Source organism: Corvus brachyrhynchos, unplaced genomic scaffold (genome assembly GCF_000691975.1).
Source record: "Corvus brachyrhynchos isolate BGI_N302 unplaced genomic scaffold, ASM69197v1 scaffold4, whole genome shotgun sequence".
NCBI lineage: Eukaryota > Metazoa > Chordata > Aves > Passeriformes > Corvidae > Corvus > Corvus brachyrhynchos.
Window position 1 is genome coordinate 1,391,854 of NW_008237878.1, and position 26,375 is coordinate 1,418,228.

General features: G+C 40.6%; 1 protein-coding gene across 5 annotated transcripts in view; it reads left to right on the forward strand.

Moving 5' to 3' along the window:
* LOC103614257 (6-phosphofructo-2-kinase/fructose-2,6-bisphosphatase 4) overlaps positions 1–26,375 on the forward strand; it is a 53,628-nt gene that overhangs the window by 22,944 nt on the left and 4,309 nt on the right. For 3 of the 5 annotated variants that reach the window (XM_017732359.1, XM_017732357.1, XM_008632155.2), the window contains exons 2-13: positions 4,845–4,961; positions 8,621–8,717; positions 11,116–11,182; positions 12,227–12,301; positions 13,153–13,209; positions 13,542–13,663; positions 15,333–15,540; positions 16,096–16,242; positions 16,806–16,910; positions 18,569–18,698; positions 19,058–19,120; positions 22,189–22,253. In XM_017732359.1, the coding sequence (XP_017587848.1) occupies positions 4,845–4,961; positions 8,621–8,717; positions 11,116–11,182; positions 12,227–12,301; positions 13,153–13,209; positions 13,542–13,663; positions 15,333–15,540; positions 16,096–16,242; positions 16,806–16,910; positions 18,569–18,698; positions 19,058–19,120; positions 22,189–22,253 (1,253 nt within the window). Of the gene's footprint in view, positions 1–4,034; positions 4,058–4,844; positions 4,962–8,620; positions 8,718–11,115; positions 11,183–12,226; positions 12,302–13,152; positions 13,210–13,541; positions 13,664–15,332; positions 15,541–16,095; positions 16,243–16,805; positions 16,911–18,568; positions 18,699–19,057; positions 19,121–22,188; positions 22,254–25,295; positions 25,559–26,375 lie in introns of those variants that run through there. The other 2 variants (XM_017732358.1, XM_017732360.1) reach the window with 2 other exon arrangements.

Genomic DNA, 26,375 nt, shown 5'->3' on the forward strand with positions numbered 1-26,375 from the left:
TTCTCTACAGCTGCTGAAATTTGGTCATTCTAATAATTGTCATTTGCTGTTGGTACAGCAGTAGCAATGCACATCCAAAAAAAAAAAAGTATCAAATTATTATCTGTGCTCTAAAGAACTCTACCCTTTGAGCACATGTTGCTTGTGTGTATTTATGCTCCTAATCCTAGGAACTGAAAATAGGAGAGTGAATGAGGTGAGGATAGTGCCCAAGGAGCAGGATGTGTGATGGGATCATTGCTGTTGGCATCAAAGCTGTAGGAAGCAAATGGTAACCTTGAAGAAGTGGATGACAGAGCAGGTCGGAGCAGCTGGTGGCACAAGGCTGGTCAGGGGACAAATGTGAATTCTGGATCCCTTGTACCAAGGTGATGTTAAAAACTGGTAGTTTGGACAGAAAGAGGAGAGACAAATTAGAAGATAATGGATTTCTTTAGGTCTAGGAGCAGATTCTTTTCAGGAAGAACAGCAGGATGGGGAACTCATCCTTATGGGATGGATGCAAAGAAGGGAGACTGGTTGTCATCATTGATCAAAAGGATCCAATGCATTAGCAATGGTTAACTTGGATAAGTGATGGCTAAAACACGTCGGGCTAACCTTATTTGGAAGGGTGGTTGTGTTGGCTTAAAGTCAGATATTTGTGTATGAGCCTCTAAATAGTATGGGATTTTTGGCGAACAGGCCTTGAATTGAAGGCCATAGAAACTGCAAGAATACTCTGTAAACTTCAGATCTCTAACAGTAGCAGCTTGATACAAAAAATATCCGTCCTTAATGCATATAAGGAAAAAGCAAAATCTGATTCTGGGTGAAAGGAAAGGACAGCTGATAATTTGTTTGGTAGTAAGTGAACCTGGAAAATATCAACTCTTGACTGGTTTCACAAGATCCATGAGTTTAGAGTGCTGATGAATTGCAGCACAGCTGATCTAGATTGTTCCATGTCCCAGTTTGGTTTCACAACCTTCTTTTGCATTTGCATTGTTTCACAATAGAGTCTAAGAGGCAGATAATAAGCATGTAATTTCTTCTTTCCTTGACTGTTAAGTCTTAAACTTTAGAAGGGCAGGCAGTCATAATTGTACTCTCGAGCTGCAACTTGCTGTGCTGTTCTTTAATGTTTAAGAAATATTAAACTGGGATAATGACTTTGCTTCAGTTGCAGCACTTCATTACTTGGCCATTTTCCCTCTCTGATTGGTATTTTGGGTGTGTTTTTCCCTCTTTGGCGGTGCTGCTTATAAACATGCACTCTTAAATGCATATATTACAAACTTCTATTTTAAAGAAGAAGCTGGCTAAAGTCTTAGAGCATCTTTAGCAAATGATGGGGAACAGCCTGTAAGTTTTGTTTTACTGTTCTGAGTGCACGTGTTCCTCTAACAAAATTAAGAGGCACATGTTGATGGCACATCCACAGCTTGGGGCAGTCAGAAACCCTTAGTGAAAAATGAGGTTTTTTTCTGGAGACTAGACCATGTAGAGATATTTCTGGACATAAACCAGACAATCCAGTGGGTAAGGAGTGAAGAGAAAGCTGCCCTTAGGGGTCTGCCTTGGTTCTAACTCACACACTTGTAACTACTTTTGTACTGGAAGTTTTTTTAATATAAATTGAATGATGGTGAGGTGCTGTGAAAAGGGGGATTGAACACTGTGCCACTGGGAAATGAAGAGTTACGTACATGTAACCTGTGGTATGTTTGGCTATTTTTATCAGTCTACTTCCTCATGTCAAACTTGCTTACATTTCTTCAAGGAAAAATGTAAGCCATGAGACACTGACACTGAAAATACCTTTATGGGAATGAATATTCCTCCCTCCTTGCAGTGAGTGTTGGCAATATTCTGTTGAGAAAGCTGTGGTTTAGAAAGTGAAAGATAATTAATTTCTTTGGAGTATTTGATACATCCTCAGAATTTCCCATTCTGTTCTGGTCTTAACTTTTTTACTGAGCTAATGATCGAAATTAAGCCTTGTTAATTACACAAGATCACCGGAGGAAAGAAATTCTGCTGTGCTGAGTCTTGTGTGTGTTGAGAATGCTACACTGAGGTACAGAAGAAGTGAAGTAGCTTTTGTGTGCTTTTTATTTATTGATGTGCTTTTATCCTGCCATTTAGCTGTGAATGTGCTGTTTTGGCCAGCACAGGTGCCTTTGGCTTCTTCTTCCCAATGCACAGGAGTGTTTGTCACAAAGTGCCAGCTGTGCAGGTGGATGAGGCTGCAGCCACTGGTGGCCATCTAATCCAGAACACCAAACATTTTTTAATGCTCTGAATTTTAAACTATGGACTGCCACCCTCTTGTTAAAGACAGGCACTGAGGGTGGCATATCTTGTAGCACCATGTGCTTTGTAGTGTTGTTCACATGGCTGTGGCATTTTGTAAAAGCAGATTATTTGGGATCACTGGGATCAGTGATATTCCCCCTTATAAACTCAGGGGCATCTGTCTATAGAGTAAAAGCACTCTTGGTCAGCCTGGCACCTAATGAGAGTAGGATTGCCAGTTGTTTGATTGGGATAATTCTCTTGGTTTCTGCTCTGTGGTTACCCACCAGAGAGATTGGAGTAACAGGTGAGATGTGCCTGTTAAACTGGACGTGTGGGACAAAGGCAGCTTTGTTGGTTTTGTACTTTCTTTGAGGAAAGACATGTAAAAATGCAGGTGATAGCAGACTGGCACGCTGAATGTCCCTTGTGCATGTTGTAGTTGTGTTGATCTGGTTTGCTGCTTGGTTAGAAAATCTATTACAAACCCATGCAGGCAGTAGGACTTAATTTAGAAATCTAGCTGTTGGTGTAGTCTGTGATGCAACCATTTAACTGGGTTGCAGGTCTCTTCATGGCAGCTTCCCAGCCCTCAGTTTTGCTCCAGTACAGGTTTATTGCTGCATTGCCCGAAGACAAATGTTCTGTGAGAAGCTTAAATTTGTATGGCTGACCCTAGCAGCAGAAAAAGAAAAAAAGAAAAAAAGAAAAAGAGGTGCTCTAAGAATAGTTAGTTGGTAAATTCTGCCTGGAATGGGTAGAAAAGCCTGTTACAGCCAAGTTCCTTGCAGAGCAGGATTTCGGGCTGTGTATGGAGCCTTTCTGTACAGATTCTGGTTTGTCTTTTACAGCTCTTTCTTCACTGCTTGTACTGAATATTGTTCGAAATTCGAGCTAGGTATTTCAGGTGAATAACCTTTTGAACAGGCTTTGAAGAAAAATATATTCTCTTAAAATTTCTAGAGGTTCAGGGGGTTCTTTCATCTCAGTGTTTTATTTCACTGTCCTTCAAGCTGGAAGCAAGGCTGTTAAGCTTAATAAGCACTGTGCTCTTGGCATTCCATAGACTTCGTTGTTTCCCCAGAGACTTCCTTCACTCTCTTGGATAGGGGCTTCACAGCCTGAATTTATGACAAATAGAAAAGGGACAAGAAATTATTATCTTTTTTGTGTATAGGCTTCTGCACACAGGAACTGACTGTGAGGGCTTTTATCAATGTCCTTCCAGCGACTCGGTCATGTTTGGATGGATCTGTTTTGCTTTGCCGTTAGTTCCCTGTCGCTTTCATTACAGGCAGTAGTTGATTGTTTCATGGGTTTGAGGTTAGGTACCATTTTACCTCCTCTCCCTGATGAAAAGTTGTGTACTTTCAATGGTTTTTGTTTTGTGTCTTTCAATGTGCATTTTAAGATAGCACATCTGCCTTTGCTAATCTGCTTGTTCTTTTTTGATCCGTTATGTGAAGTTATATGCACCAGGTCTGTGCAGATGACTTTGTGGGATGGGACTTTGTCAATCCAAAGTTTGGGAATCTTGGGTAATCACAGTGCTTTGTACAACAGTTCAGCTATGCCTTGCAACTAATTACTGAGATTCAGTCTTTTGCAGTGAATGGATGTCTTCTCTGTCAAGACACTGAGGAAACTGATACACATGTAGATCATATAGAAATTAATTCCCTTAAAAATAGAGGGTGAAGGAAGCTGGTGTTATCTGCATCACTTTAATATCTTCTTTCTTTTTAGGCAGTTCCGTGTAGCTGTGATAGATTAATGCAAGGTATCCTTAGTTTTGTGCTGCTAAAATGTTCAAAAACTTGTGATTTGAAAGGAAATGCCTCAAGGTTTTCAGATTATACATACAATTCTTTCAAATTGCTATAGTGTTGTGTGTTTTTTTTAATTAAATGCTCTGGCTTTGATTAAGAGTATTTCTGTACATATCTCTATATCAGATTATTGTACTTGATTGTGTAGAATACTTGTGTCTTATTCTTAGTAACAGCCAAAATGAGCTCTGCTCAAGGGAGATTTTAGTGTTAATTATGTTTAAAAGAGAAGTAATCAGTAGTGAGTAGCATGTCTTACTATAATGTATTAAGCTGCATCTGTCATGCTTGTTTTGCTCAAAATCAAGAAAAGGTTGAGCAGTGTTTACGTCTTGTCTTAAAAATGTAAAAATTATTTAAAAATTGCCAACACCTTGCTGTTTCCTTTCAATGCAAGCACTGAACTGAGGTACACAGGGGCATAAGATGTCATTTTCCTTTTTCTTTGGTATTGTTTCTGTGTGCAAATACCCAGGTTTCTTCTTTTCTGCCTGTTCACAACTCACACATCCATCATTGCACTACCACTGACTCGCTCTTCCAAAATTCAGCGTAAGAGAGGTGGTCAGGTTCACTGTCCTGCTGTAGAACCCCTGAAACAGGGAGGCACGGTGCATGAGCTGCCTGGGTGGTCACCTCCTCAGAGAGCACAAAGAGAGGGGTTTTCCACTGCAGCAGAAGCCTTTGCTTTATGGGAATGTTGTTGGTAAATCCTGGTTTCCTGTGTTTCTGTTCCAGTATGTATGACCAATTGCCCTACTCTGATTGTCATGGTGGGTCTCCCAGCAAGAGGAAAAACCTACATCTCGAAGAAGCTGACACGCTATTTAAATTGGATTGGAGTGCCTACGAAAGGTGATGGATTTATTTTTGTTTACATCAGAAGGACAGGGCACAACGTTAGGTGGTTTATAAACCTGATTTCCAGTAATTTTGTTGCCAAGTTTGACTACTGAAAATCCTACTGCTTTGTTAATGTATTTTCAAGCAATAACATACACAGGCACTCTGCATTTAAGTGTTTATTGTTTAAATTTTAAGTGTTAATTGGTCAAATTCTGTTGACTATCCCTTTACCTCCTTGTTCTGCCAGGTGCCTAAATCAACCTTTTTCCCATATCATTAAACACTGCCCTTTTTTTGTTTATTTATTTTTTCTTTCTTTTCCTTTCTTCACGTGGGTGAAAAGGAATGTTGTTTACAAGCAGTTGAGCAGTCGGCACTTCTGGGTTAAATTTCCAGATTTCTCCCATCTTTTTTCTCTGTGAACTTTGTGCTACTTGCAATTCTCTACTTCTTTGTGTTTGTGGAATGACTTGCAATTCTTTGTCTAAATACTAAGCCCAAGGACTGAGGCAGCCAATTGCCACTTGTTATCACCTTCTTAAGGATTTATCTGTGTGTTTTGGGCAGGAAATGGCTCAGATTGGCTGTGCCAAGGACCTGGCTGGGCTCCTGTGGTATCTTGTGGGCCCAGTAAACAGAACCTAAGTCCATTCGAGGTTCTGAGCAGCCACCTCCCCTTCCTTCTCCTCTCTCTTGCAGAAGAGCAAGACACTTTTAGTGTGCTGTGATTCTGTGTCCAGTGCAGTAATAGTAGTTTTATGCCTAGTTAATAATTTAAATGACATTAAACATATGAGATCATACTAAAGTGTGGAGTTTTGGCTGGATATTTAGACATGTATTTCCTAGTAGCTCTAAGAAGTCAAGATGAAAAGTTCTGGTCTATATTTAAGCTGCCTTTTGATTCTAGGGTGAAACTTTTTGTGTTGGTGTTTTCCTAAGCTTTTAGAAACTTGGATAATGTGCTTTATTTAGAAGAGACATTATGGGGGATATATTATATTGTTTAAATATGAGAGTTTACAGGATTTAAATTATCACTTGATTTTGACTGTTTTCATGTGGTTTAACCCTTCTGATGACCAGTATCAGCTAGTTGAAGAGTTCAGTTTTATCCATTAGGCTGAAATGGAATAGCACTCTTAAGTAGTTTTGCCTATATCCAAGGTGAGAAAATCCTTGTATTTTAGATACATATCTAACTGAAATTTATGAGATGTGTTATGTCTATATATGTCATTGTGTTTGAGCACTTCACTGTGTGAGCTTTGAAAAGCAGAAGTCTGGTATTGGACAACAAACAAGATATTACCCACATCTGGCTCACGCTTGGTTGAATATATCCCAAATACTGATTCTGCTGTAGGTGTGGTTTGGCTCAGCTATAGGAAAAATTCCGTGGGCTACTGTGAGCAGCACATCAGGAAACATACATACTTGTGCTAATGAAAAACAGGTAGAGCATTGTTGCCAAATTTTACAAAAATGTGCAACATGAAGCTGCCATATGAGCTTCTATCCTGGGTTGCTGGGTATTGTTTGTCTTTGTTAGAAAGGGTGACTTGGGATGTTCTCGGAAAACCACAGAGCCCTTCTGTTTGTGTCTTCAGTGATGCAATTTTACTGAGTCAACGTAAAACACCTCACTGACTGGCTGAGGGAACAGATGACATTTTCCCTAATTCTTCCAGTTGGTGGGGTTGAATTGATACAGGATCAGTATCGAGTAGCCCTAACATCTGCTACCCTTTGGCTCTTAATGTCTTAAAATTAGTGTGTGCTTAATTTAGCAAGAGTTCTTGTTCTCTGAGACAGATGGTTCAAATTACAAGGTTATGTAAACCACAGAAAAGATAAATGCCATCTTTTCATGTAACATTAAGCAAGCTGGAGAGTTCAAGAACAGAAGGTGGAGGTAAATAACCCAGGGTTGGTGATGGTTGAATCATTTCAGCCATCATTTCTGTGTTTTCTTCCTTCCAAAATCCTCTCTTGTTTAGACTCTGAAATGGTTAAAAGTACAGAGGACTTTTGTCTGTTTTTGAAGGAAATGAGGTCAATTAGATGTCTGAATAGAATTGTGTTGCAATGTGGTTTTTAGATACTAAGTATTGGAAGCTTTTTTGAATAGCTGTGGTTGTGATACCAGTTAGCTTTGGGAAACTTTTCCATAGGCGTGGATGCTAAGAATAAAGGCTGAAGATTGTCCCACTAGATAGCACTTTTTCCTTTGCTGTGCATGGCCCTCTGGCAGTAACTATTCCTTCTCATGAAATTCATTATTTTTGATTTTTAAAGGGCTATTGTCTGACATCACTGGCCATATGAACTACTTGCACCTTCTGTTTTCCTAACAAGGACCCACCTTTTCATGTAGCCACTGTGGCCAGTGCTCATTAAAACCATCACAGAATCACCTGGATTGTTCTATAATCCATGTCATGAAAAAATTCCATCAACACTGCTGAGCTCAAACAAAACTTGACTTTTGGGGAAAAAAATAATTTTTATATCTTTATCCTCTGCCTCCAATCCTGACAGCGATCTGTATACAGCAGCTGGTTCTTGAACTCTTTTGTTCCATGTCATTTTTCTTAATTGCAGCCTTATAGTTGTGTCTACTGCTTCTTTTCCTCTTTCCAGAAATGAAGTCTGGCAAATAGTGTTGTACCTTGGCAGCATCTCAAACAGAATGCTTCAGTGTGGTTTAATGTTAAAAAAAAAACCAGAACCAAAAGCTTTGCAGTTCCACAGAAAAGACCTGTAGGTCTGAAACAACTTAAACATTAATTGCATTTCAGAGACCTGCTTTTAGAGCCATTGAATGAAATTAATTAGGGTTCAGTGTCATTCTGTTCTGAGGCAAAGCAGAACTGTCTTGCCCTAATCCCATACCTGATACTGTGACATGTGTTTGTCCACGGATGTTTTCCACCTTTGCCCAGATAAGGAATAGGAATAGGTGTTTTTTGTTTTTTGACCACTGCTATGAGATCACAGTAAGATTATGTTTCATATGTAGGATGATTTTTTAAATTATTTTTTTAACAGTTTTTTTTTTTTTTTTTCTTTTCTCAGTAAGTGGAACAGGGGTTGTGAAATACTAATCCTTAAGGAATAGAAATATTTGAGCAGGGTTCTGAACAAATGTTTCCACTACTGGAATTTTAAGTTTTGTTTACCTAAAGCAAGATTGTTTAGTTCTATTTAGAGCTCTGCCTTGCTTAAATAAGAGCTGTAAGTTTTGGGAGGTGCTATCTGAATACTGTTTCACTGCACATATACATAGTATAAAAAGCTAATAATCATAATTATTAATTATTATTACATTAATGATCATTACTAGTCCCTTATAGACTTTGAGTAATCCCTGAAAAGGAGGAGAAAAATTTCTTTTTGTTGCCCAGGCAAGCTGGCAGGCAAAGGCACTACAGTATGGCCACTGAAGTGGAGTGACTACAGCCCAAATGTTCTTTAGCTATTTCCAAGATTTATTGCTGTCTTGCTATTCTAAGCCTCACAAAACACAAAAAGAAGTATGATACATTGACTTCTTACAGGCCAAGTTGTTTTATCCTTGCAGGAAGTTTGGCTTCAAAGTTGCCATGACTTCTGTCCTTTTCATGTGACTGTTGTTGGCTCCTGCTAATGCTGGTTTCTCTTGACAGAATTCAATGTCGGTCAGTATCGTCGAGATTTGGTGAAAAAGTATAAATCCTTTGAATTCTTCCTGCCTGACAATGAAGAAGGCTTGAAAATCAGGAAGTAAGTTTTGATTGTGGTTGGTACACAAGGCTAATTGTATTAAAATGATATCCTGTGTAATTTGCTCTTAGAGATGGCTTGAAGTTGCATTTCTGTATGTTCAGAAGACCCTTAGGGAGACTGCAGGAAAAGATATTCTAGAGAAGGTGGAAAAGTGATTTCTTTTGGCTGATTAAAATTTGGGGGTCTTTTTTTCTTGGTTGTTTCATCTCAAGCATCAAAAATGCAGAGAAGTCCTTCCTGATTCCTTTTCAGTAGGATGTGACTACTGTTATTCCTGTAGATACTCTAGGATATTTTCACTCAAAAGCTATTTTAACAAATAGTTATTAGTTTTCCTATCTTTTTGTAAGGTATCAGCTAATAGATACTCCTTCTGCTGCATAATTCCTAAAATCGCATTTTAGAGCTTTTGTTTGGTTCATAAAGAAAAAAACCCCACATAACTGCTTTTCTTTTTGATTTGCATAGTGGAATTGTTCATCTGGAGCACTTTGAGTGTATTCATTATTATCTGCTCAAATGAGTGAGAATCAAACATTATTATTTTCTCCTTGAAATTGTGTTTTTGGCCGCCATGCAGGTGCCTCATTCAATTAATGTACTGCCTCAAAAACTGCCTTGTTTTGCTAGTGCTGTGCAAAGCAAGGAGAGAACCAGAGGGAACTTCTGTGTTGAGATGAAGCATTTGAATCTCTGCTCTTGCCTGGAAAGAGGCTGTGCTTCAATGTAGGAACACACCTTGAGAAGAAAGGGTAGATGAGGAGAAAGGTCAGAGCAAGAGGGAGCTGCTTCTTTCCTAGAGGAGATCAAATGAGAAAGTCTTTTGATTTTCTTCAACATTCACTGTACTTTTTAGTATGTTCAGGAAAGCACTTAGAGCATGCAGTATGAAATGAGGAGGCACAGAAATTTGAGACGGATGGAAATAATATTTATTTAGGCTACTTAAAATAGCCTAAATAAAGACTGTTTTGTTCTTAATTCAGCTTCACCTTACACATCAAAAACGTCTGGACTTTCCTACTGTCTGGACTTTGTTTTGTGGCTGTCCTTTGCCTTGTCCTCTCCCTCTCTTCCCTTTCCCCCTCAGCAGCAGAGTGTTGCTAAAGCCAAAGGAGAGCAGCTTGCATAAGAACCTCCCAGTCCTTTGGGATAAAGAGCAGTTGTGAGGTGCATTAGCCTTGCAAGCCACTACCTTTTGCTTACAGGTAGAGCCAAACCTTTTAATGTGCCTCTGTGTCACCTATTAGACTAAATGTTGAGGGATGTAGCATGAAATGGGCTGTGTGAGATGATCTGCCTGGTTAGCAATGAGTAAAGAGGGTTTGTATTTATTCAGTGAAGACCTGAGTGATGAATCTCAGCTCCTGACATCTGTTAACTGTGCTGATGTGGAAATACTGTCAGGATTGGAAAGCCTTCATTTCTCTTTCAAGATAAAGCTGTGCTTGCAGAAGATGGTAAATTGAGGAGTTATGAATTTCAATCTGGAAGTCAAAATCGAGGAGTAATGCAGGGAAGGGCTGTTGAAATGGGCAGGCTTTTATGTTGGTACTGCAAAGAGGCTGTACTTACTGGGAATAAATGGGGCTTTGTTCTGCTAACAAGTAAATCGTGTACAATGTTAATGTTGCCCTCCAGCATTACTGATGTGTTAGGAATCATAATGGACTTGGAACATAATGCTAATGCTGGGGACATAAGAAAGTTGCATATTAATGTGTTCTTATCCAGATTTAACACAAGTGTAAAGTATGTCAGGGTGGGGATTTTTGGTGTTTGTGTCCTCAGCTGTCTCCAGTACTAATTACACTGGGTGGGTGACTGCAGTGGGATGATAGTTCACCTCAGTCACTAATACTTGATGCTACCTTTGCTTTGTTTTGTTCTGTTTTAACAATTTTTTTTTTTTGCATAAGCAGTTTTCACACAGTAGCTCAAAAGGGAGTAAGTAGATTGCTGAAAAGCAGTTGTGTCTCCACTTCAACTCAGTGCCCCAAGATAAAGGCCTTAAGTTCATTTATTTTTTTACTTTTTGGCATTTTGAGAGTCAAATTAAGAAGCAAGTATGTATGAATAGGTAATTGGGAAAAGCATACAGTTGCAGGGGTGATTCAGTGATACTATTTTAGATCAGTGGAAGTGTATCCTGGTCAGCAAAGTTGACAGATGTTCTGTGGACATGTGTAGCCGTATCAGTGACACAGAGGAGCAAGGTGACATGGCCACATTTCCTTAGTGTAGCTTGGCTGACCTCTGTTGGTTTTTTTCCCGTGTTTGGAGGCAGGTCTGTTTTTTAGGTAGATTATCTAACGTTTGAAGGGCGCTTTGCTCACAAGTGCATTTAAAAAAATAGCCTTAACCAGCATTTGACTTTGATTCTCTCCTTCTGAAGACAGTGTGCCTTAGCAGCGCTGAACGACGTCCGGCAGTACCTCAGTGAAGAGAATGGGCATGTGGCTGTAAGTTTCTTGTTGAAGACATCTTCTTGAGATGCCTCTGCACTAAACACTGTGTGTCTGCTGGATAATACACAGCCTGAGTAATTCCAATAGCAAGAAAAAAGTCCACCTTCTCTCCACATTACTATAGGACTGTGCTCCACAATGTACCATTAAACACGTCTGCCGTTTTGCTTGCGTGTCCATTTGATAGTGTTCCAAGTGGAAGGTAAAGACTTGCTGAACAAAAAGTATCCTCTGTATTGCTCGGCAGTTGTGTTACTGGCATGAGAAATGTCTGAAGAGAGCAGGAGAAACTTGTATTAAATTGATTTGTACCTGAGTATTTAACAATGGGATGCAAAACATCAGTTCTTCAACCATTGTGTTTTGAGACTAATTAAAAAATTTTTTTTCTTAAGACTACTGACATAACTCTGGGGTTTTTATTAACTAATCAGGGAAAACCATTAGCTATAAGTTCTTCTGGGTACACGAGGTAAATGTTATGCTTTGGCAAACTGCATACTTTAGTAAAACACTGATGTGTTCAGAGCTAAACTGAGTTCCTAGAAAAAGGGCTGCATTGATTGTGTTATTCATGGGTAGGATTTACAACTCTTGCAAATCTTCTGTCCTTAAGTTTCACACTTCCATTGTGAATAGCAGAGTGATTGCAGCATCTTTAATTTGTAGCATAAGTTCACTAAGAACTTATGCATTAGTATTTAATGCTGATAATGGGCCAGGAGGAAGAGTCTCTCCTGCACTGTGTGCTAGGCTTAAATTCTGATTTCCTTTTCCAAATCCAGAGTTCTGCTAGTAGTGCTTTCAAAATGTTACTAATTTTTAGTATTTAGAAAAGAATGTGAGTAAAGTAAGAATGTCCTTGTTTTCCTGTTGAGCTTGTTGAGGTAGTGGGGTAGAGGGGAGGGGAATTGTTTCCATTTGCTTTCCTTCACGCTGAGGGACTTTGAATCCATTTTTTTGTTGTTACTAACACAGTGCTTTCCATAGGCTGTGATTTTGTAATTCCTTTCTTTCTCTCCTTTTAATTGTTCCTAGGTCTTTGATGCTACAAATACAACTCGAGAACGTAGAGAAACTATTTATAAATTTGGTGAAGAAAATGGATATAAGGTGAGTCAAAGCAAAGCAGTTCTGAGCTGTTGCCTGATCAAATAAGGCAGTGATAGTTTTCCCCTTCTCTGTACTCTCAGTGCACTAGCACAAGCTACATCCTTCTTAGAGGTTTAATCAGTAGTTTGTTTTGTGTTCCTAAGCATTATGTGTGATTAGAAGTAATTCAGTCCTCTTTTTTCTCATCTTTAGTGTTTGTACTGTTTGGAGCTAAGCTATTTTGTGTTGTGGCTTCAATTCTGTCATCCTGGACCTGTGGTCATGAGTGCAGTGTCAGAAAGAGCATTTAAAATACAGTTCTTCATGCAGTTCAGATCTTTGCTGCAGAAACACAAAGGGGATTCTGTGTTAGTTCTGTACAAACCGAAAACTGTGGCTTTCTGCCTTCTGGTTTTGCATTTAGCTGTTCTCCAGTCATCTTTCATTTCCTCTGAACTTAATCTCTGTAAGCCTTTGACACAGCAAAACACAAGCCCCTTTTAAACCAAGGCTACTCTGTTAGCTGAGAGGCTTCTAAAGTGTTATTTCAGAAGCTTTAGTTACTGTTTGTGGGGCTGAACTTGCATCCTCTGCATTTGTTTCTTCCTCTTCCATCCTACAATTTTTCTGCTGCAAAAATTTTCCACTTCCAAGCATGATGTGTCATGGAATGGTGAGCCAGGAATTTCTGATGAGAGGGTTTGGAGAAGCTTTCTGAGTAAATGGAGGGAGATTTAAGACATGACTCTTTTAAAAAGGCCTTGGCATGCAAGTGGGCAACATGCTGCTTGTGTGTGTTAGTATCCAGAGGTGTTCTCATGCATCTTGCTTCTTCCTCCCTTCTGTTCATGTGGCTCCCATTTGGACTGAAGACTTTTTTCGTGGAGTCTGTATGTGTCGATCCAGAGGTCATTGCTGCAAACATTGTGGTGAGTAAAGGAAAGTTTGCTTTAACTGCTTGGCATTGGGAGGTTTAAAGTAGCTCAATAGTTTTAGCAGTACATGATAAGAACTTCCAAGAGCAAAAGCCCCACATTAGCTTTCATTAATGGAAAAAAACCTTTTTTTCCCTGTCCATGTGAATGTTACTAGCTCAGAAGTTTAAGTCTCTGAAGAATAGGTTTTTTTTTTGCTTTACATGTACTTTAATGGTGTTGCAGACAAAACTTTGTGTCGTGTTCTTCCACTCCCTATTTCTTTAAACATCCATGAAGAAGAGAAAGAAACTTAAATACTGTTCTGCTGGTTTTATTTTAAACAGCAAGTGAAGCTGGGTAGTCCTGACTATGTTGATTGTAGTAATGATGAAGCAACAGAAGACTTCATGAAAAGAATAGAGTGCTACAAGAACTCATATGAGACTTTAGATGAAACTCTGGACAAGTAAGTCATGAAGCAACACTGTGATCACAGCTGATGATCACAATATTATTAAAATGTTTTCTTAAGGTTTGGGGCATCCTGTATTGGGGATTAGTGCTTTCAAGTCATGTATTTCAGTATCTTGAGCTCTCTCTCCTTTGGCAAACTAGAGAGTGTTGACTCTAGGGGTGTAGCATGGAAACTTCCTTGTTTGAGGAAAATTGGCTAGTGAGTCTAGTCTGGGACAATATTCTTTTTGATTTTCCCACTTGGAGAATGTTGTTACTCTTCTGGGATAGAATCAGCATTTAGCATTTATTCCAGACTTTCTACAGTGGTTGGTTGGTACTTGTTTTTTTGGTATGTAGAGGAGACCTGAGTGATTTGTAAGCATAACTTAATTGGTTGGCATGGTTAAGGTTACTTATGAACACATCTGTCTTAAAAATGTGACTACTAAATTAATTTCTTTGTGCTTGCAAAATTATCCTGCAGATGCAGGGCTGTGGGAAACTGCCTTAGCTACATTATTTATCCTCGTGCCAAAGCATTCTTCTGGTTTTTTTTGCCTTTGAACTCTTGAAAAGAAGGTAGGGATAAGTCATGTGAGGAGGAGCCCCATTCCTCTTACTACTGCCTATTTTCAGAGTAGGGTTTGGAGCTGCAGCCATCCCAGGTGCTGCTGGTTTGTTCCAGGCCAGAGCTGCAGAGGAGGCTGAGCTGCATTTTAATGTGATTGAGCGTGAGCAGCGTGAAGCCGGTTCAGTTGGCTCAGTCCATGCGTGTAATTCCCGTGATGGACCTAATGGCTGTGCCTGGCTGGAATAGTAATGATTAGCTCCAAGGAACACGGGCAGGAATGAGGGTGGTGATGCTTGTTTCTCACTACCTCAGTTTGGTTTTATTATCAGTTTTCTTGTTTTATGGCAGTGTGATGTCTCAAACGCATCACTAGAAACCTATAGTGGTTATTTTCAGCTTATGAGACATTTTTCCTTGTGTAAACTAGAGGCTGCTCTAGAATGATAGCTCAGATGATAAAGAATAAGCAGTGAAAATAGAAATTATAAGGTGTCTGATGCTGAGAAGGTACTGGTGGGGTAAATTACAGTACTGTTAACAAAGAGTTGTTCACAGAGCAGTTGAGAAAATGTCTTGCTTCAGACTACTCCCTCACTCTTCTGGTGCCCTAGTTTTTCTGGAGGGGATTAACTGAGATGGGTAATTAGTGACCATTCCTTTTGGCCCCTGGGTGCAATCAGACAAAGACTTGCTGATGGGGAAAGTATTTGTAACCTGGGGAAAAAGAAATCTGGTTTTGAAAAATAGCTGGATATCTTACTCAGCTGTGGTAACTTAAGTGATTCCACTGAATCTCCCTTTCACTGTGTGGGCTGTATTTTTCCAAGAGTAGGATCTAGATTTGGATGAATTGCAAATAAAGGAAGCAGAAAAGAAAGTGATGTGAGCAGCTCCACGTGAAAGGAATAGAGTTCGTCCTGTACCTTTGGAGTACTGCGTTGTTTCTTAGGACTAATGCATATTCCATGGCTAATTGGGGATTTTTTCATTGCTTTGGCTTGTCGCCCCTTTGTTTTATAATGAGAGAGAGAGTGGAAAGATTGTGGTACGTGCTAATAGAAACAATGGGGAATCTTACTTTTTTTTTTTCCCAACTTGCTCATGAAAGGGATCTTTCTTACATTAAAATTATGGATGTCGGAAGGAGTTATCTGGTGAACAGAGTGATGGATCACATCCAGAGCCGGATTGTCTACTACCTCATGAATATCCATGTGACTCCTCGGTCAATCTACCTCTGCCGACATGGAGAGAGTGAGCTCAATCTGAAGGGGAGAATAGGAGGAGATCCTGGGCTGTCTGTCAGGGGGAAAGAAGTAAGTACCTCCAGACAGGCGTGACTCTGTTCTCTTTGTGTTCGTGCTGGGCAATTACAGCTTTCCTCCTCTGCAGCCTTTTCCTCTTAATGAGTTTAAATGACTTTTTTAGTTGCCTGTTTGGGTAGCGGAAACAGGATGGACACTGTGTGTGTTGTGGTATGTACCCTTTTATCTGTTTGTCTTTCTGTTGGCTGAAATTCCTTTTTAATCCTACAGCACAAAGCAGTTGGCAAGAGAGCTTTATTTTTTAACTATATTTTTGTAAAATCCTCACTAGTTGGATAATTGGGAAAGTGTACACAAGTTAAAGCTGAAAGGAAAACTCCTGGAGGGAAAGCTAGGAACTGCTGAAAACTTGTATTTTCTTTGTACTTCTTTTCTTTCTCCTGTCCCTCTTGGATAATGGAGTATGTTGTATGTCTTAGCAAAAACTTTGACAGTCTTTTGGAAAAGCTACAGTGAGCTTATAGAGGCTGGAACCCGTGTATTCTAAACTGAAGGCCGTGTGTTGACTCTGAGCCCTCATCCAGTGTCTCTTGGTTTTTATTCCAGTTTGCCAGAAGCTTGGCACAGTTTATTAATGAGCAAAATATCAAAGATCTGAAAGTTTGGACCAGCCAGATGAAAAGGACAATTCAGACTGCTGAAGCCTTGGGAGTGCCTTATGAGCAGTGGAAGGTTTTGAATGAGATAGATGCAGTAAGTTCTTCTCTTTTAAATGCCTAATAAGTTGCTTTGATTGCTAGAGATGAAGAAAGTACTTAGTTTTTTAATATGTCTTTTATGGGATAGAAAGTCATTGAAGCTGCCTCTAGAGGCTGGAAATAATTGTCATTACCTGTAAACAAGGCTAAATGTTTTATTAAATTTTTAATTTATTCTTCCTTTGTCTTTCCCAGTAAAACATTCCTCTGTAGAAGCCACGATGCTATGAAATTTTGGTTAGTTGGGCTTGGAAGGAAGTTTGTGGTGGGGGGCTTTTGCTAGCTGGCAATTCCCAACTGCACCTGTAAGATATATTAGCAGGTGCAATAGATAAAACATAACCTTGCTTGCCCATATATGTAACTTCATCTGTGTAGGGATTTAATGATTCCTGCTAACCACCTCTGAGTCAAGCTGAATGTCCTGTTCATCGTGTGTGTCAGAGTAGCAAAATACAACTGTTAGAGGTTATTTATATATGGTTTTATTTAAGAGTGGTATCTGCTTTTTGCATTGCTGGAAATACATGTTTTTTAAATCATTTTCATTACCGACAGGGAGTGTGTGAAGAAATGACATATGAAGAAATACAGGAAAATTACCCTCTTGAATTTGCACTGAGAGACCAAGACAAATACAGATACAGATACCCTAAAGGGGAGGTATGCTATTTTTAATCTCTCAAGTTGAAGGGCTTCCTTGTCTTCTTGAATATGTGCATGCTGGCTTTTGGAAGGAAAAATAAATTTTAAAATTAATGAAAAGGTTGTTCCTTTCTCCATGGAAAAGCACATAGGATTTTGCAAGGATTGAGCCCAGACCACTTAATTTGATTCAGGGCTTGAAAAATAAAACAATAAATTTAGAAAATAATGGAGAGATTTGATCTTGTGGGCATCATTCCTGTGCTGGTCCTGCAGTGATAAAGCAGGAGGAATTATTGCAGGGCTTCAACTGTTGCAGATGCAAACATGCTGCTAAGATGGCCTATTTCTATTCATCCCTGCTCTTGGTGGTGGTTGTTTTGCAGGCAGCTCTGTCTGAAATGCTGGGGACATCTCCAGCCACATTATTAGACTTCTTGCCTCTGGGAAAATCAACTTGCTGATGTCTTTTCTAAAGCAGCCCCAGTACAGTGCAGCGATGGCCAGATGGTCACAGGGCCGTCCATGGGTGCTGAAGGTTTGGGCAGCAGGAAGGAGGGATTGGCCCACCTGCTCCTGCTTGAGCTGTGGGGAGGCAGAGCTCTGGCTTCTTTCTCAAGAGTAATCCCTGTGACAAGAGCAGTGTCCCTGGCAGGGTGACCCCGGCCTTGCTCATGAGGCAGTCATTAAGCTGCAAAGTTCTCCTCATCCATTTGAGCAAGGAGTGTTTGTTTTTCAAACCAGTTCGGTCCTGGGAATGGTGACAAGCATTTCAAACTCCCTCAGTGCCTTACGGGGATGAGTTGGTCTCCTTTACCCAAGGCAGTTTTGTGTCTGGTAGCAATGTGAGGGGTTTGCACAGCTCTCCGGGGGCTTTCTGTTGTCCAGGGCTCAGTCAGCAGTGCCACTTTGTCCTGCCTGGGGACGAGGGCAAAGGCTTTCTGCTGCGCTTGGTCCCTGCCCTGCTGGGTGACAGGCTGAGCTCTCCACACGTGCAGTACATGACACATTCTGGGTGTACATGACACATTCTGGAAGTACTTGGCACATTTCAGAAGTAGTGTCTTTACCCTGTGTGTGAAAATTAACTGAGTCGTGCCCAGGCAGGAGCCCTGCTGTTCACCTGCAGCAGCAATTCCCTGTGCACGGCCAGGCAGGACAGGTCACCAGCGAGTCCCTGTGCTGACTCTCAGTGGGATGGTGGCTGCTGTCACCAGGCCAGTTCAGTGTGCCCACGGCTTGTTTTGAAAGGGCAGACTGGGCAAGTCAGGCTTTGTGAACTCTTTGCATGCTGACTCTTGGCTGGGCTTCCTAGATTTGTGCTTGGAAGAGAGATGCTTTTGAAGATGAGCTATGGAAAATAACGTGCAAGACTCGTATTTGCAGACGTGAATTAAATCTTAGGGATTTTTTGGAAATTCTTGATCAAAGGGCTAATTTAATAAAGCTTTTCTGTGAGAGAGATTTGTTTTGGTATGTGTATAATAAAATGTGTTACGTGTATGCTCAGGTCTGAACTGTGTTCTTAGTTTAAGGAAGATTATTACAGCAGTATTTGTCTGTGCACTAAACATTTAGAAGATGACTAATATGAAAGCAAGATCCCCTCTTCATACATATACTGTTCAAAGAGTTTTCCCTTTTTAATGTGCTGTGTGTTTCTCCTCCCCTCCCAGTCCTATGAAGATCTTGTTCAGAGGCTGGAGCCAGTAATTATGGAGCTTGAAAGGCAGGAAAATGTGCTTGTCATTTGTCACCAAGCTGTCATGCGCTGTTTGCTTGCATACTTCCTTGACAAGCCCGCAGGTAAGTCTTCCTTGATACAGTACAAACAATCTGCTTTTTTGAAAATTTACTACTTAAGGTTCCAAACAGTAAATTCTGACAATTTGTTGTATTATCAGAGGCTGGTTTTGCTAGGCAAGTACCCAAGTGTAATTTTTCGTATTTGACCCCCATGTGAAACGTGTTAGTTGATGTTACTGGGCTGCTTCTCACTTAAATACTGTGATGTTTGTTTTTTGCTTTGATTAGCATCTCTGTTGCACGGTAGGAAAACAGATATACTGTTAGGTAAAAAGCCATTCCAGTGGTTGACCTGAAACATAACAGAAAAGTTACTTGTAACCAGTATTTCATGACTAATTTGTGGTTTGATTTCTCAGAACAACTGCCCTACCTGAAGTGCCCACTGCATACTGTCTTAAAGCTAACCCCGGTGGCTTACGGTAAGTGCAGTTAAGTATATTTAATATATGTCTGGCTGTATTGTCTTTGTCATCAGCAAAGGCTGTGAAGCATTTAAAACACACTTTATTTTGCTTTAAAATAGTTAGGTTTGACATTGCATGATGCCTACGGAGCTTTGTTAGAATAAATGAATCCTTTGGATTACATGTGCTTTGCCTTGTGCCAGGAAGCATGTATGTATTGCTGAAGGGCTGAAACCACCAGTGGCTGTAACTGCTGGAGGGGACAGTTTTGTGCTCAGTTCATACTCTATTTCACTAATTCTTCTGGCAAACCATGCATTTACACGTCTGCTACAGCAAGATCTGAGTTTTTATTGATGTATTGGAGAGTACTGCTTTTCAGAAGACAGGCACAATTCATCTTGCAAAATGATGAATCTACACAAATGTGTTCCCTTCGCCTCAAATAACTCTGTTCTCTTTTCCTGAAGTATTTTTTCCATGGACCATCACAGTACCACATGAACTCACCTTGTTTGTTGATGTTGGCATTTGTTTGTCAGCAGCTGTTCCTGGTGATTGGCTCAAGGGCTCCCTGAGCAGTGTGGGGTGTGGGTTACAGTGTGCCCTACTTGGGCTTTAGGCTGATTGCTGATGGGGTTTTGTGTGTGTTCCCAGCTCAGCTTAGTGTGTGCCTGCTGTTCATTTTCGTTAAGTGATGGCTGAGTTGTATCTGCTGGTATCCCACTTCAGAAGATCATCTTAGGCAGAGATTATCTGTACAGCTTACCAGGCAAAATGGATTGCCCAAAAATGTTGGTTCAGTCATTAATTGGAAGCTGTCTTTGATTGTCAGGTCTGAAAAGGAAAGGTCTACATCTGCACTTTGTTTTCTGTTAAATTTCAAATCAAGTTGAAACAAAGAATATTATGAAACAAAGTAGCTGCTACACTGGGAAAGCTGTCTGAAGGAATTTTTGTGCTTTGATTGCAGTGTCCTCCTACAGGAACGACAGCCTGTGCTGTGCTGACACCTGGTGTTCCCAGCCTTGCATGACAACCTGGGGCTTTGAAAATAAAGATTCAGCGCAGTTAAAACTTGGGTTTTTTAAAACTGGATTCTTCTGACCTGCTAGGCTCTGCCTGTTTTCCACAGCTGGGTTTTGTTTTGGGGTTCAGTTTGGGTTTTTGGGGGTTCTCTGGTGATTTTGTTGTTGTTGCTGTTTTCCTTTCTTTTTTTGAGGGGGAGAGAAGTTGGGTGACAGTTCATAAATTTTAAGGGGGCCTGGATGTTTGCAGTGTTTGCTCACGCACTGAGGAAGGAAACAAAGTGGTATGAAACACTGTCCTTGCCCTTTTGACTTGAGTGAAAGAAATGCCATTGTCCTTTTAAACTGTTTGATACATGTATCTGATGAACACATTTCAGCCAACCTACATTTTGGAATTCAGCCATCTGAAAACACAAGGACTGTGCAAATTATTTCTGCAGTACTGGTCTATGGCACTGCTCCAAGCTGATGTGTCACTTGGCTCCAGCCAGGCAGGATGCAGGGTCAGACCTGGGGGTTTGATACCTCCCAGCTAAGCCTGTTCTGGGGAAATGCCTCCCCTGGGGGTTTGCTCTTCCTGGTGTTGGAGAGGAGCAGCATTCCCACCTTAAGATCTGATCTGCAGTAGGGGAACATCTGTTACAGCCTGACAGCTGGATCAGGGTAGATGAGACTTCTACCCAGCAGTCCAAGGCAGTGGTGGTCTATGGAAAGAGAAACTGCAGCTTGCTGTGGATATGAACGTGCTCATCAGTAATTAAAAACGAGCTGGGAGTATGCACATGGTGATTACTGTGGAGCAAGGCATGTCCCTTTAGTTTATATTTAAAGCTTTCCACATGATGCTCTCTTTGGATCTAAACTCAGCTCGTGAGAGGTCTCTGAAGTGTCTGCTGTGCAACAGTCCTGAGTAAAGGCCAGCAGCAGGGCTCAGAGCTTGTCTTGGCTTGGTCTCAAGGGTCACAGTGGATCTGTGGACAGAAGGATGAGTAAGGATCCTGTTCCACTGGGAGATGTCTGCTTTTCCTCCTTAAAATCTGTTTTATGGCTCACTGTTTCTCTGCATTCTGGCCCTGCCACAGTGGTTGCTCACAGTGTTCCTGACAAATGGGCTGTCTCAGAACAGGCTTTCCTAAGGGAAGGCAAATCCTGGCCTTACTAATCTATTTCTATTTTTTTTAAGGTGCAATGGCTTTCTAAGAAATCCCCTTTTTCTGTCATGTAGCAATTCTATGGAGTGTGTTACAGTTTTAGAGAACAAGTGAGGAGAAAAATCTGGAAACATTCTTGTGATAGAGGATGGACTCTGGTGTGTCAGAGGAAGTGACTATTAATGGATGTTGTGTAGGGTAGTGGTAGCTTGTAAGAGTCATGTTTGTGTGAGAGAAGCCAGGGTTTGGCAATCAGATACTGCTTGAAGTGCTGTGGCCATGGAGTAGTGAGTAGTTATATCATTCTCTAAGTGGGTCAGTTGATACTACCTGGGAAATAGTTGTTTATTCTCACTTTTTAATTTTTCTTGCCTCACTGACATTTTGAGTTTTTGAATGCAAAGCAGAAGTTCCTTTTCAGGAGTCAGCTTTGAAGTTCTGTTTAGCTTTAGATGTTAAAACTGCTTTGCACGTGTAGAGGAATGGGGGTTGCTGACAACACACACTGTACCTTCTTGTAGTTGCTTTTATGTTTAAAAAATGAGAGCAGCGTTTATCTTCTTAGAATTTCCATGTAATATAGAAGTCTAGGATGTTTAAAACACAAAAAGTTACAAATAACTTTCTCAGTGAATGTTTGTGTATGTTTAAAAAAATAATTTTTTTCAAAGAAAATAATGGTAAAGCTAAGGTGAGGAGATGGTTTATCAGATTGATAATAATATTCATCCAGGTGGAACAGATTAATTTCTGTAGCTTTAGCTCTCCAGAATTCAGGAAATTCTGGTGTAAATCAGAAGGGAAAAGGGATTAACTTTCACCAACTCAAAATTAGATTGTACTTTTTTTATAAGTTTGCTTTTAAAGCAGATGTATCTAAAAATGTGTTTTCTATCAACAGGATGTAAAGTAGAATCTATATTTCTGAATGTTGAAGCTGTAAACACACACAGAGATAAACCCGAGGTAAGAATATTTTTCAAATTGGAGAACTTGATGAAATGTACTGTCTGAGTTGATTTCCATTGTCCTTGTGGCTAGAATTGATTTGATAACTCAGCTGAGTGTATTCTATTTTACATGTGAAGCTTTGCTACTGGTTTACTGTGACAGGGGAGCAAATTTTTTATTGACCAAATTTATATGTGAGTTCTAGCTGGAATAGTTTATCTTTGAGAAATGAATGAGAATTTGAAGATGTGGTGTCAGTCTAAAAACTGTATAAAGTTCTGCCAGGCTTTGTCACTCAGCAGCAGTAGGTGTAGTCAACAGTTGTGTTACGAATGCCACGCTTATTCTGGGGAGAGAAATCATCAGCTTTTTCATAACTGTGGTTATTGCTGTATGAAAAAGAGGAATTTATGATGTCACCTGTGTTTTAAGCCAAAGCTGGAGAGGAAGACTAGATCTCGGGAAACAGCAGGACAACCAGGGGAAGGAAATTGAGCATGTTTGTGAAATGTAAGTGGAGAGATGTTGGCCCATGGGGGCAGCTCCGTGCCCTGCCTGCGTCAGGCACAGGCTCTCTGTGCTCCTCAGTGTTCACCTGAGCTCAGGCTGATTCTGCTGCTTGTGCCAAGCTCCTCCTTCGCTGCATCATGAAAGTTGTGTGAAATGCATCATGATTAAAGATCTCTGGTTCCCTTGCAGATGCTCATGCTAATGCCACCAGGCGTGGCAATGATTCCGTGCTGAGGTTAGGAGCAGTGCCTACTGGTGAATTGGAAGTCAGTTTGATAACATGAGAAAAAAGGGCTGTGTTTGGTGGTTTTCAGAGCAACAGTTTATGGTGAAAAGAATATAGTGAGAAATGAGGTTTTATGTGTGTAGTCAAGAGGGCATGTGACACAAAGTGCCTTTCATAACTGAGGGTTCACTCCTGTGCAGAATTCATGCTGGAGTTCTTTGCTGAATTCTTCTGCAAAGAAGTTTTGTTTTAATGACCTGGGTAATCCAAATTCTGAAAATACTGACTTTTGGACATTTTGTCTTCAACAACTGCATTGCATATTTCCTCTCCTCCTTTTTCTGCTTTGTTGTTCTGCTTTGCCATTTTGTATCTTAGTTTGATTTGTCACGTTTAGGAAATCTGGTCTGTGTTTTTGCAGTACCTAAAGCTGGAGAAGCATTGTGAAAATCCATGAGGGTGTCTTAGAGCAGTAGGTTATTTGTGTTAAATGGTGTAGATGAACATCTTTAGTTTGGTTGATCAAAATATCTGTGCTGAATTTACAGCTTGCTGAAATGTTGCTGAAAATGCCACTTCTCTAACTAAAGAGGTTTATTTCAAGGGGGAAAGCTCTGCCTGAATCCCCAAGTGACTCTCCACAAGTCTAGCAAGTGATGTGGCCACGCTGGCAACTGGTGTGGGGTGGCTGTATTCAGGTGCATGTAGAGGATCATGAAGACACTTCCATTGCAGTGGACTCAAAGACACAAGACTGATTTGAGTGAATGAATTCTATAAAAATAAAAAAAGGAGTAGTGGCATTTTCATAAAAACCCCTCAAATTCTCGTCTCCCTCTGCCCCAAAGGAAACCCAGCCTGGTGAATATGGATGATGTTACACTGTTCAGGGTCTGAATGAAGTGGGTCCTGTCCGCATTTAATTGCTGCTCAGAGGACAATGAAAATTTCAAAAGCTTTCATTTAAATCACCTACGAAAATGTTAATTACTTCTGTAAAATTAAGTTTTCAAGTAGTCTATTGAAGTCAAAGCATTTAATTAAATACAGTGCCACACAACAGCATTGTTAAACAATGAAACCATTGGATTGAGAATTGCCCAGTGTGCTGTTCTGTGACCCACCAGTCACTTGTAGTCTGTGCTCCAGAACAGTGCCCTCCTTTTGGGCTCAGCTGAAAACATCTATTTTCACATGGCAGAAAGCAGGCAAAGCTCTGGAGTGTTTGTGGTATGTGTGAACCTCAGAGTACCATGGTGATTTGTCTGGAGCAGATTGGAGCCTTGTGTTTGTCAGCATTGTAGTGGCTGAAGTTCTGACCTTTTCCAATGAAGGAGTCTATAGTCTTTTACAGAAAATAATTCAGGGGAGTTGCTTTAGCTGTTGTTGGGTCCCTTCCTAGGGCCAGAAAACAAGTGCTGGGGTGAAATGTCTGCTTTGCACATCTGGCTTGGTTGGTGAATAACAGAGAGGGCATTACTCATAGCCAGATCTCTTTTTTTATTTGTTGAGGGGATATGGGGAGGGAGAATATTAGTGCAAGGTGAGCTGGCTTGCCACAGTGAGGAACAAGTTAAGACTAGTAAAACCCATCAGTGTGAAGTTTGAAGAATTGGCAATGATTTGGCCTAAAATGGGTTTTGTAAGAAACTTCAGAACAGTTTATCATGGTCTGCTCTCTTGGTAGAAAGGAGAATATTAATTGCACAGGCTTTGGGACTTGCAGGAGGTGGTGACAAAGCAGATGTGATTCCTGACGTGTTTGGCTGCACTCAGGTCTTGGTTTCATTTGGTTTTGACATTCAATGCATCATTCAATTATTCATTGTTTTTCTGCAGCCTCTGCAAAAGGAGGGGAGATCTAGTTGGTGTGATCAGCCTTGAATGGTTAAGGTGTCTGAGAGCATATTTTTAATTTTGTTAGAGGTGGTATGTTGCCTGTAACATAAACGTGTGTTAAAAATGGCACAGAAGCATGTGGCATTTCAGCAAAAGACTGGAAAGTTGCTCAGTGAATAGATGTGTTTGTGCTGAAGCACATGATTAGGTGGATTCCTGCTTGGGCCTGTAAAAGACTTCCTCTTAAATGTGACTGACTTGGGCTTTGGGTAGTGCTGTCAGCAAGGGAGCAGTGATCACTGTAAATACATTTTCCTGCTGTCTTGTTCTGGGACAGTGACCTGCTCTCGGGGTGTGGGGGCTAAAAACATCTCTGCTTCTCAATCAACCCAGCCGTGTACTTATGAAGGGATCTGATTGGTGGTTTTTGTTGATCTTACTGCTGCATGATGAATATTCTCTATATTTTTATTATTGTACAGAATGTAGACATTTCCAGACCTCCTGAGGATGCACTTGTAACTGCCCCTGCTCATCAATGAATCCCATGTGCTGACCAACTATTGAACTTGGGGTGCTGTTCTCGTCCTGCTACTTCAAAATAAATTGAAAAACTAATCATTCCAATCACTTTGAAATAAAAAAGCCCCACCCAAACCAAACCCATAACCCAAATCAAATGTTTGTACAGCGTGTGACTTTGAAAAAATTTATCAAATCACAATAAAACTGTTGCACTGGCTAACTTATTGTGGATGAGTTATCAAACCCTGGTCGGCTCTCACTGGAATGCTGGTTTTGTAAATTGCTGTAATTTAAATATCCTGCAGCATTAAGTTTTATTGTAACAGCCAGCAATCATTTAGTGTTAGTTGCAGTGTGTTTATGAAAGCCATGAAACACAACATCCCGTGTGAGATAAGAAAGTCAAAATTTGTTTTGCCCAGCAGAGCACCAGTATTATCTGTTTCAGGGCCTTTGGGAGTGATTGGTCTGTCGTGTAGTGTAAAATAACAACCCATAATTACTGTAAATCCCTAATCCCACTGATCCACAGCACTAGTGCTCTACATGTGCTAATTAATGATGTGCTGTTGGAGCAGGGTAGCGAGTTTTCACTTAGTTCCAGGACAATTATTCAAAGACCAGGAATGTGTATAGATGTTTTTAGTAAACAACTTTTGTTAACAGCTGTTCTGCATTAACCAAGCTTTAGGGTTTGCCTGTGGGCAGAAGTGATTTTAAATTCCCTCTTTCCTGCTTTGTATGGGTGTGGGCGATGGAGCACATACAGCTCTGCCCCAGCTGCTGTGTGCCTGGATTTTATGTGGGCTCCAAGAAGCAGTGCTGACCATTCCAGAACAGGGAAGCAGAGTTAACCAGAGGATTTTGTAGCTGGGTGGTGGCTCCAGTAGATGCGGGGTCTCAAACCAGCAGGGCATGAATCCCAAACTGCTCGACAGGAAAGCCTCTTGCAGGAGGGAGGAGACCACAGGCTGTGGGAGATGTGGTGCCTTGGGGCCTTTCTCGTGGTGTTCCATGGGCAACACGAGGCTGTGGAA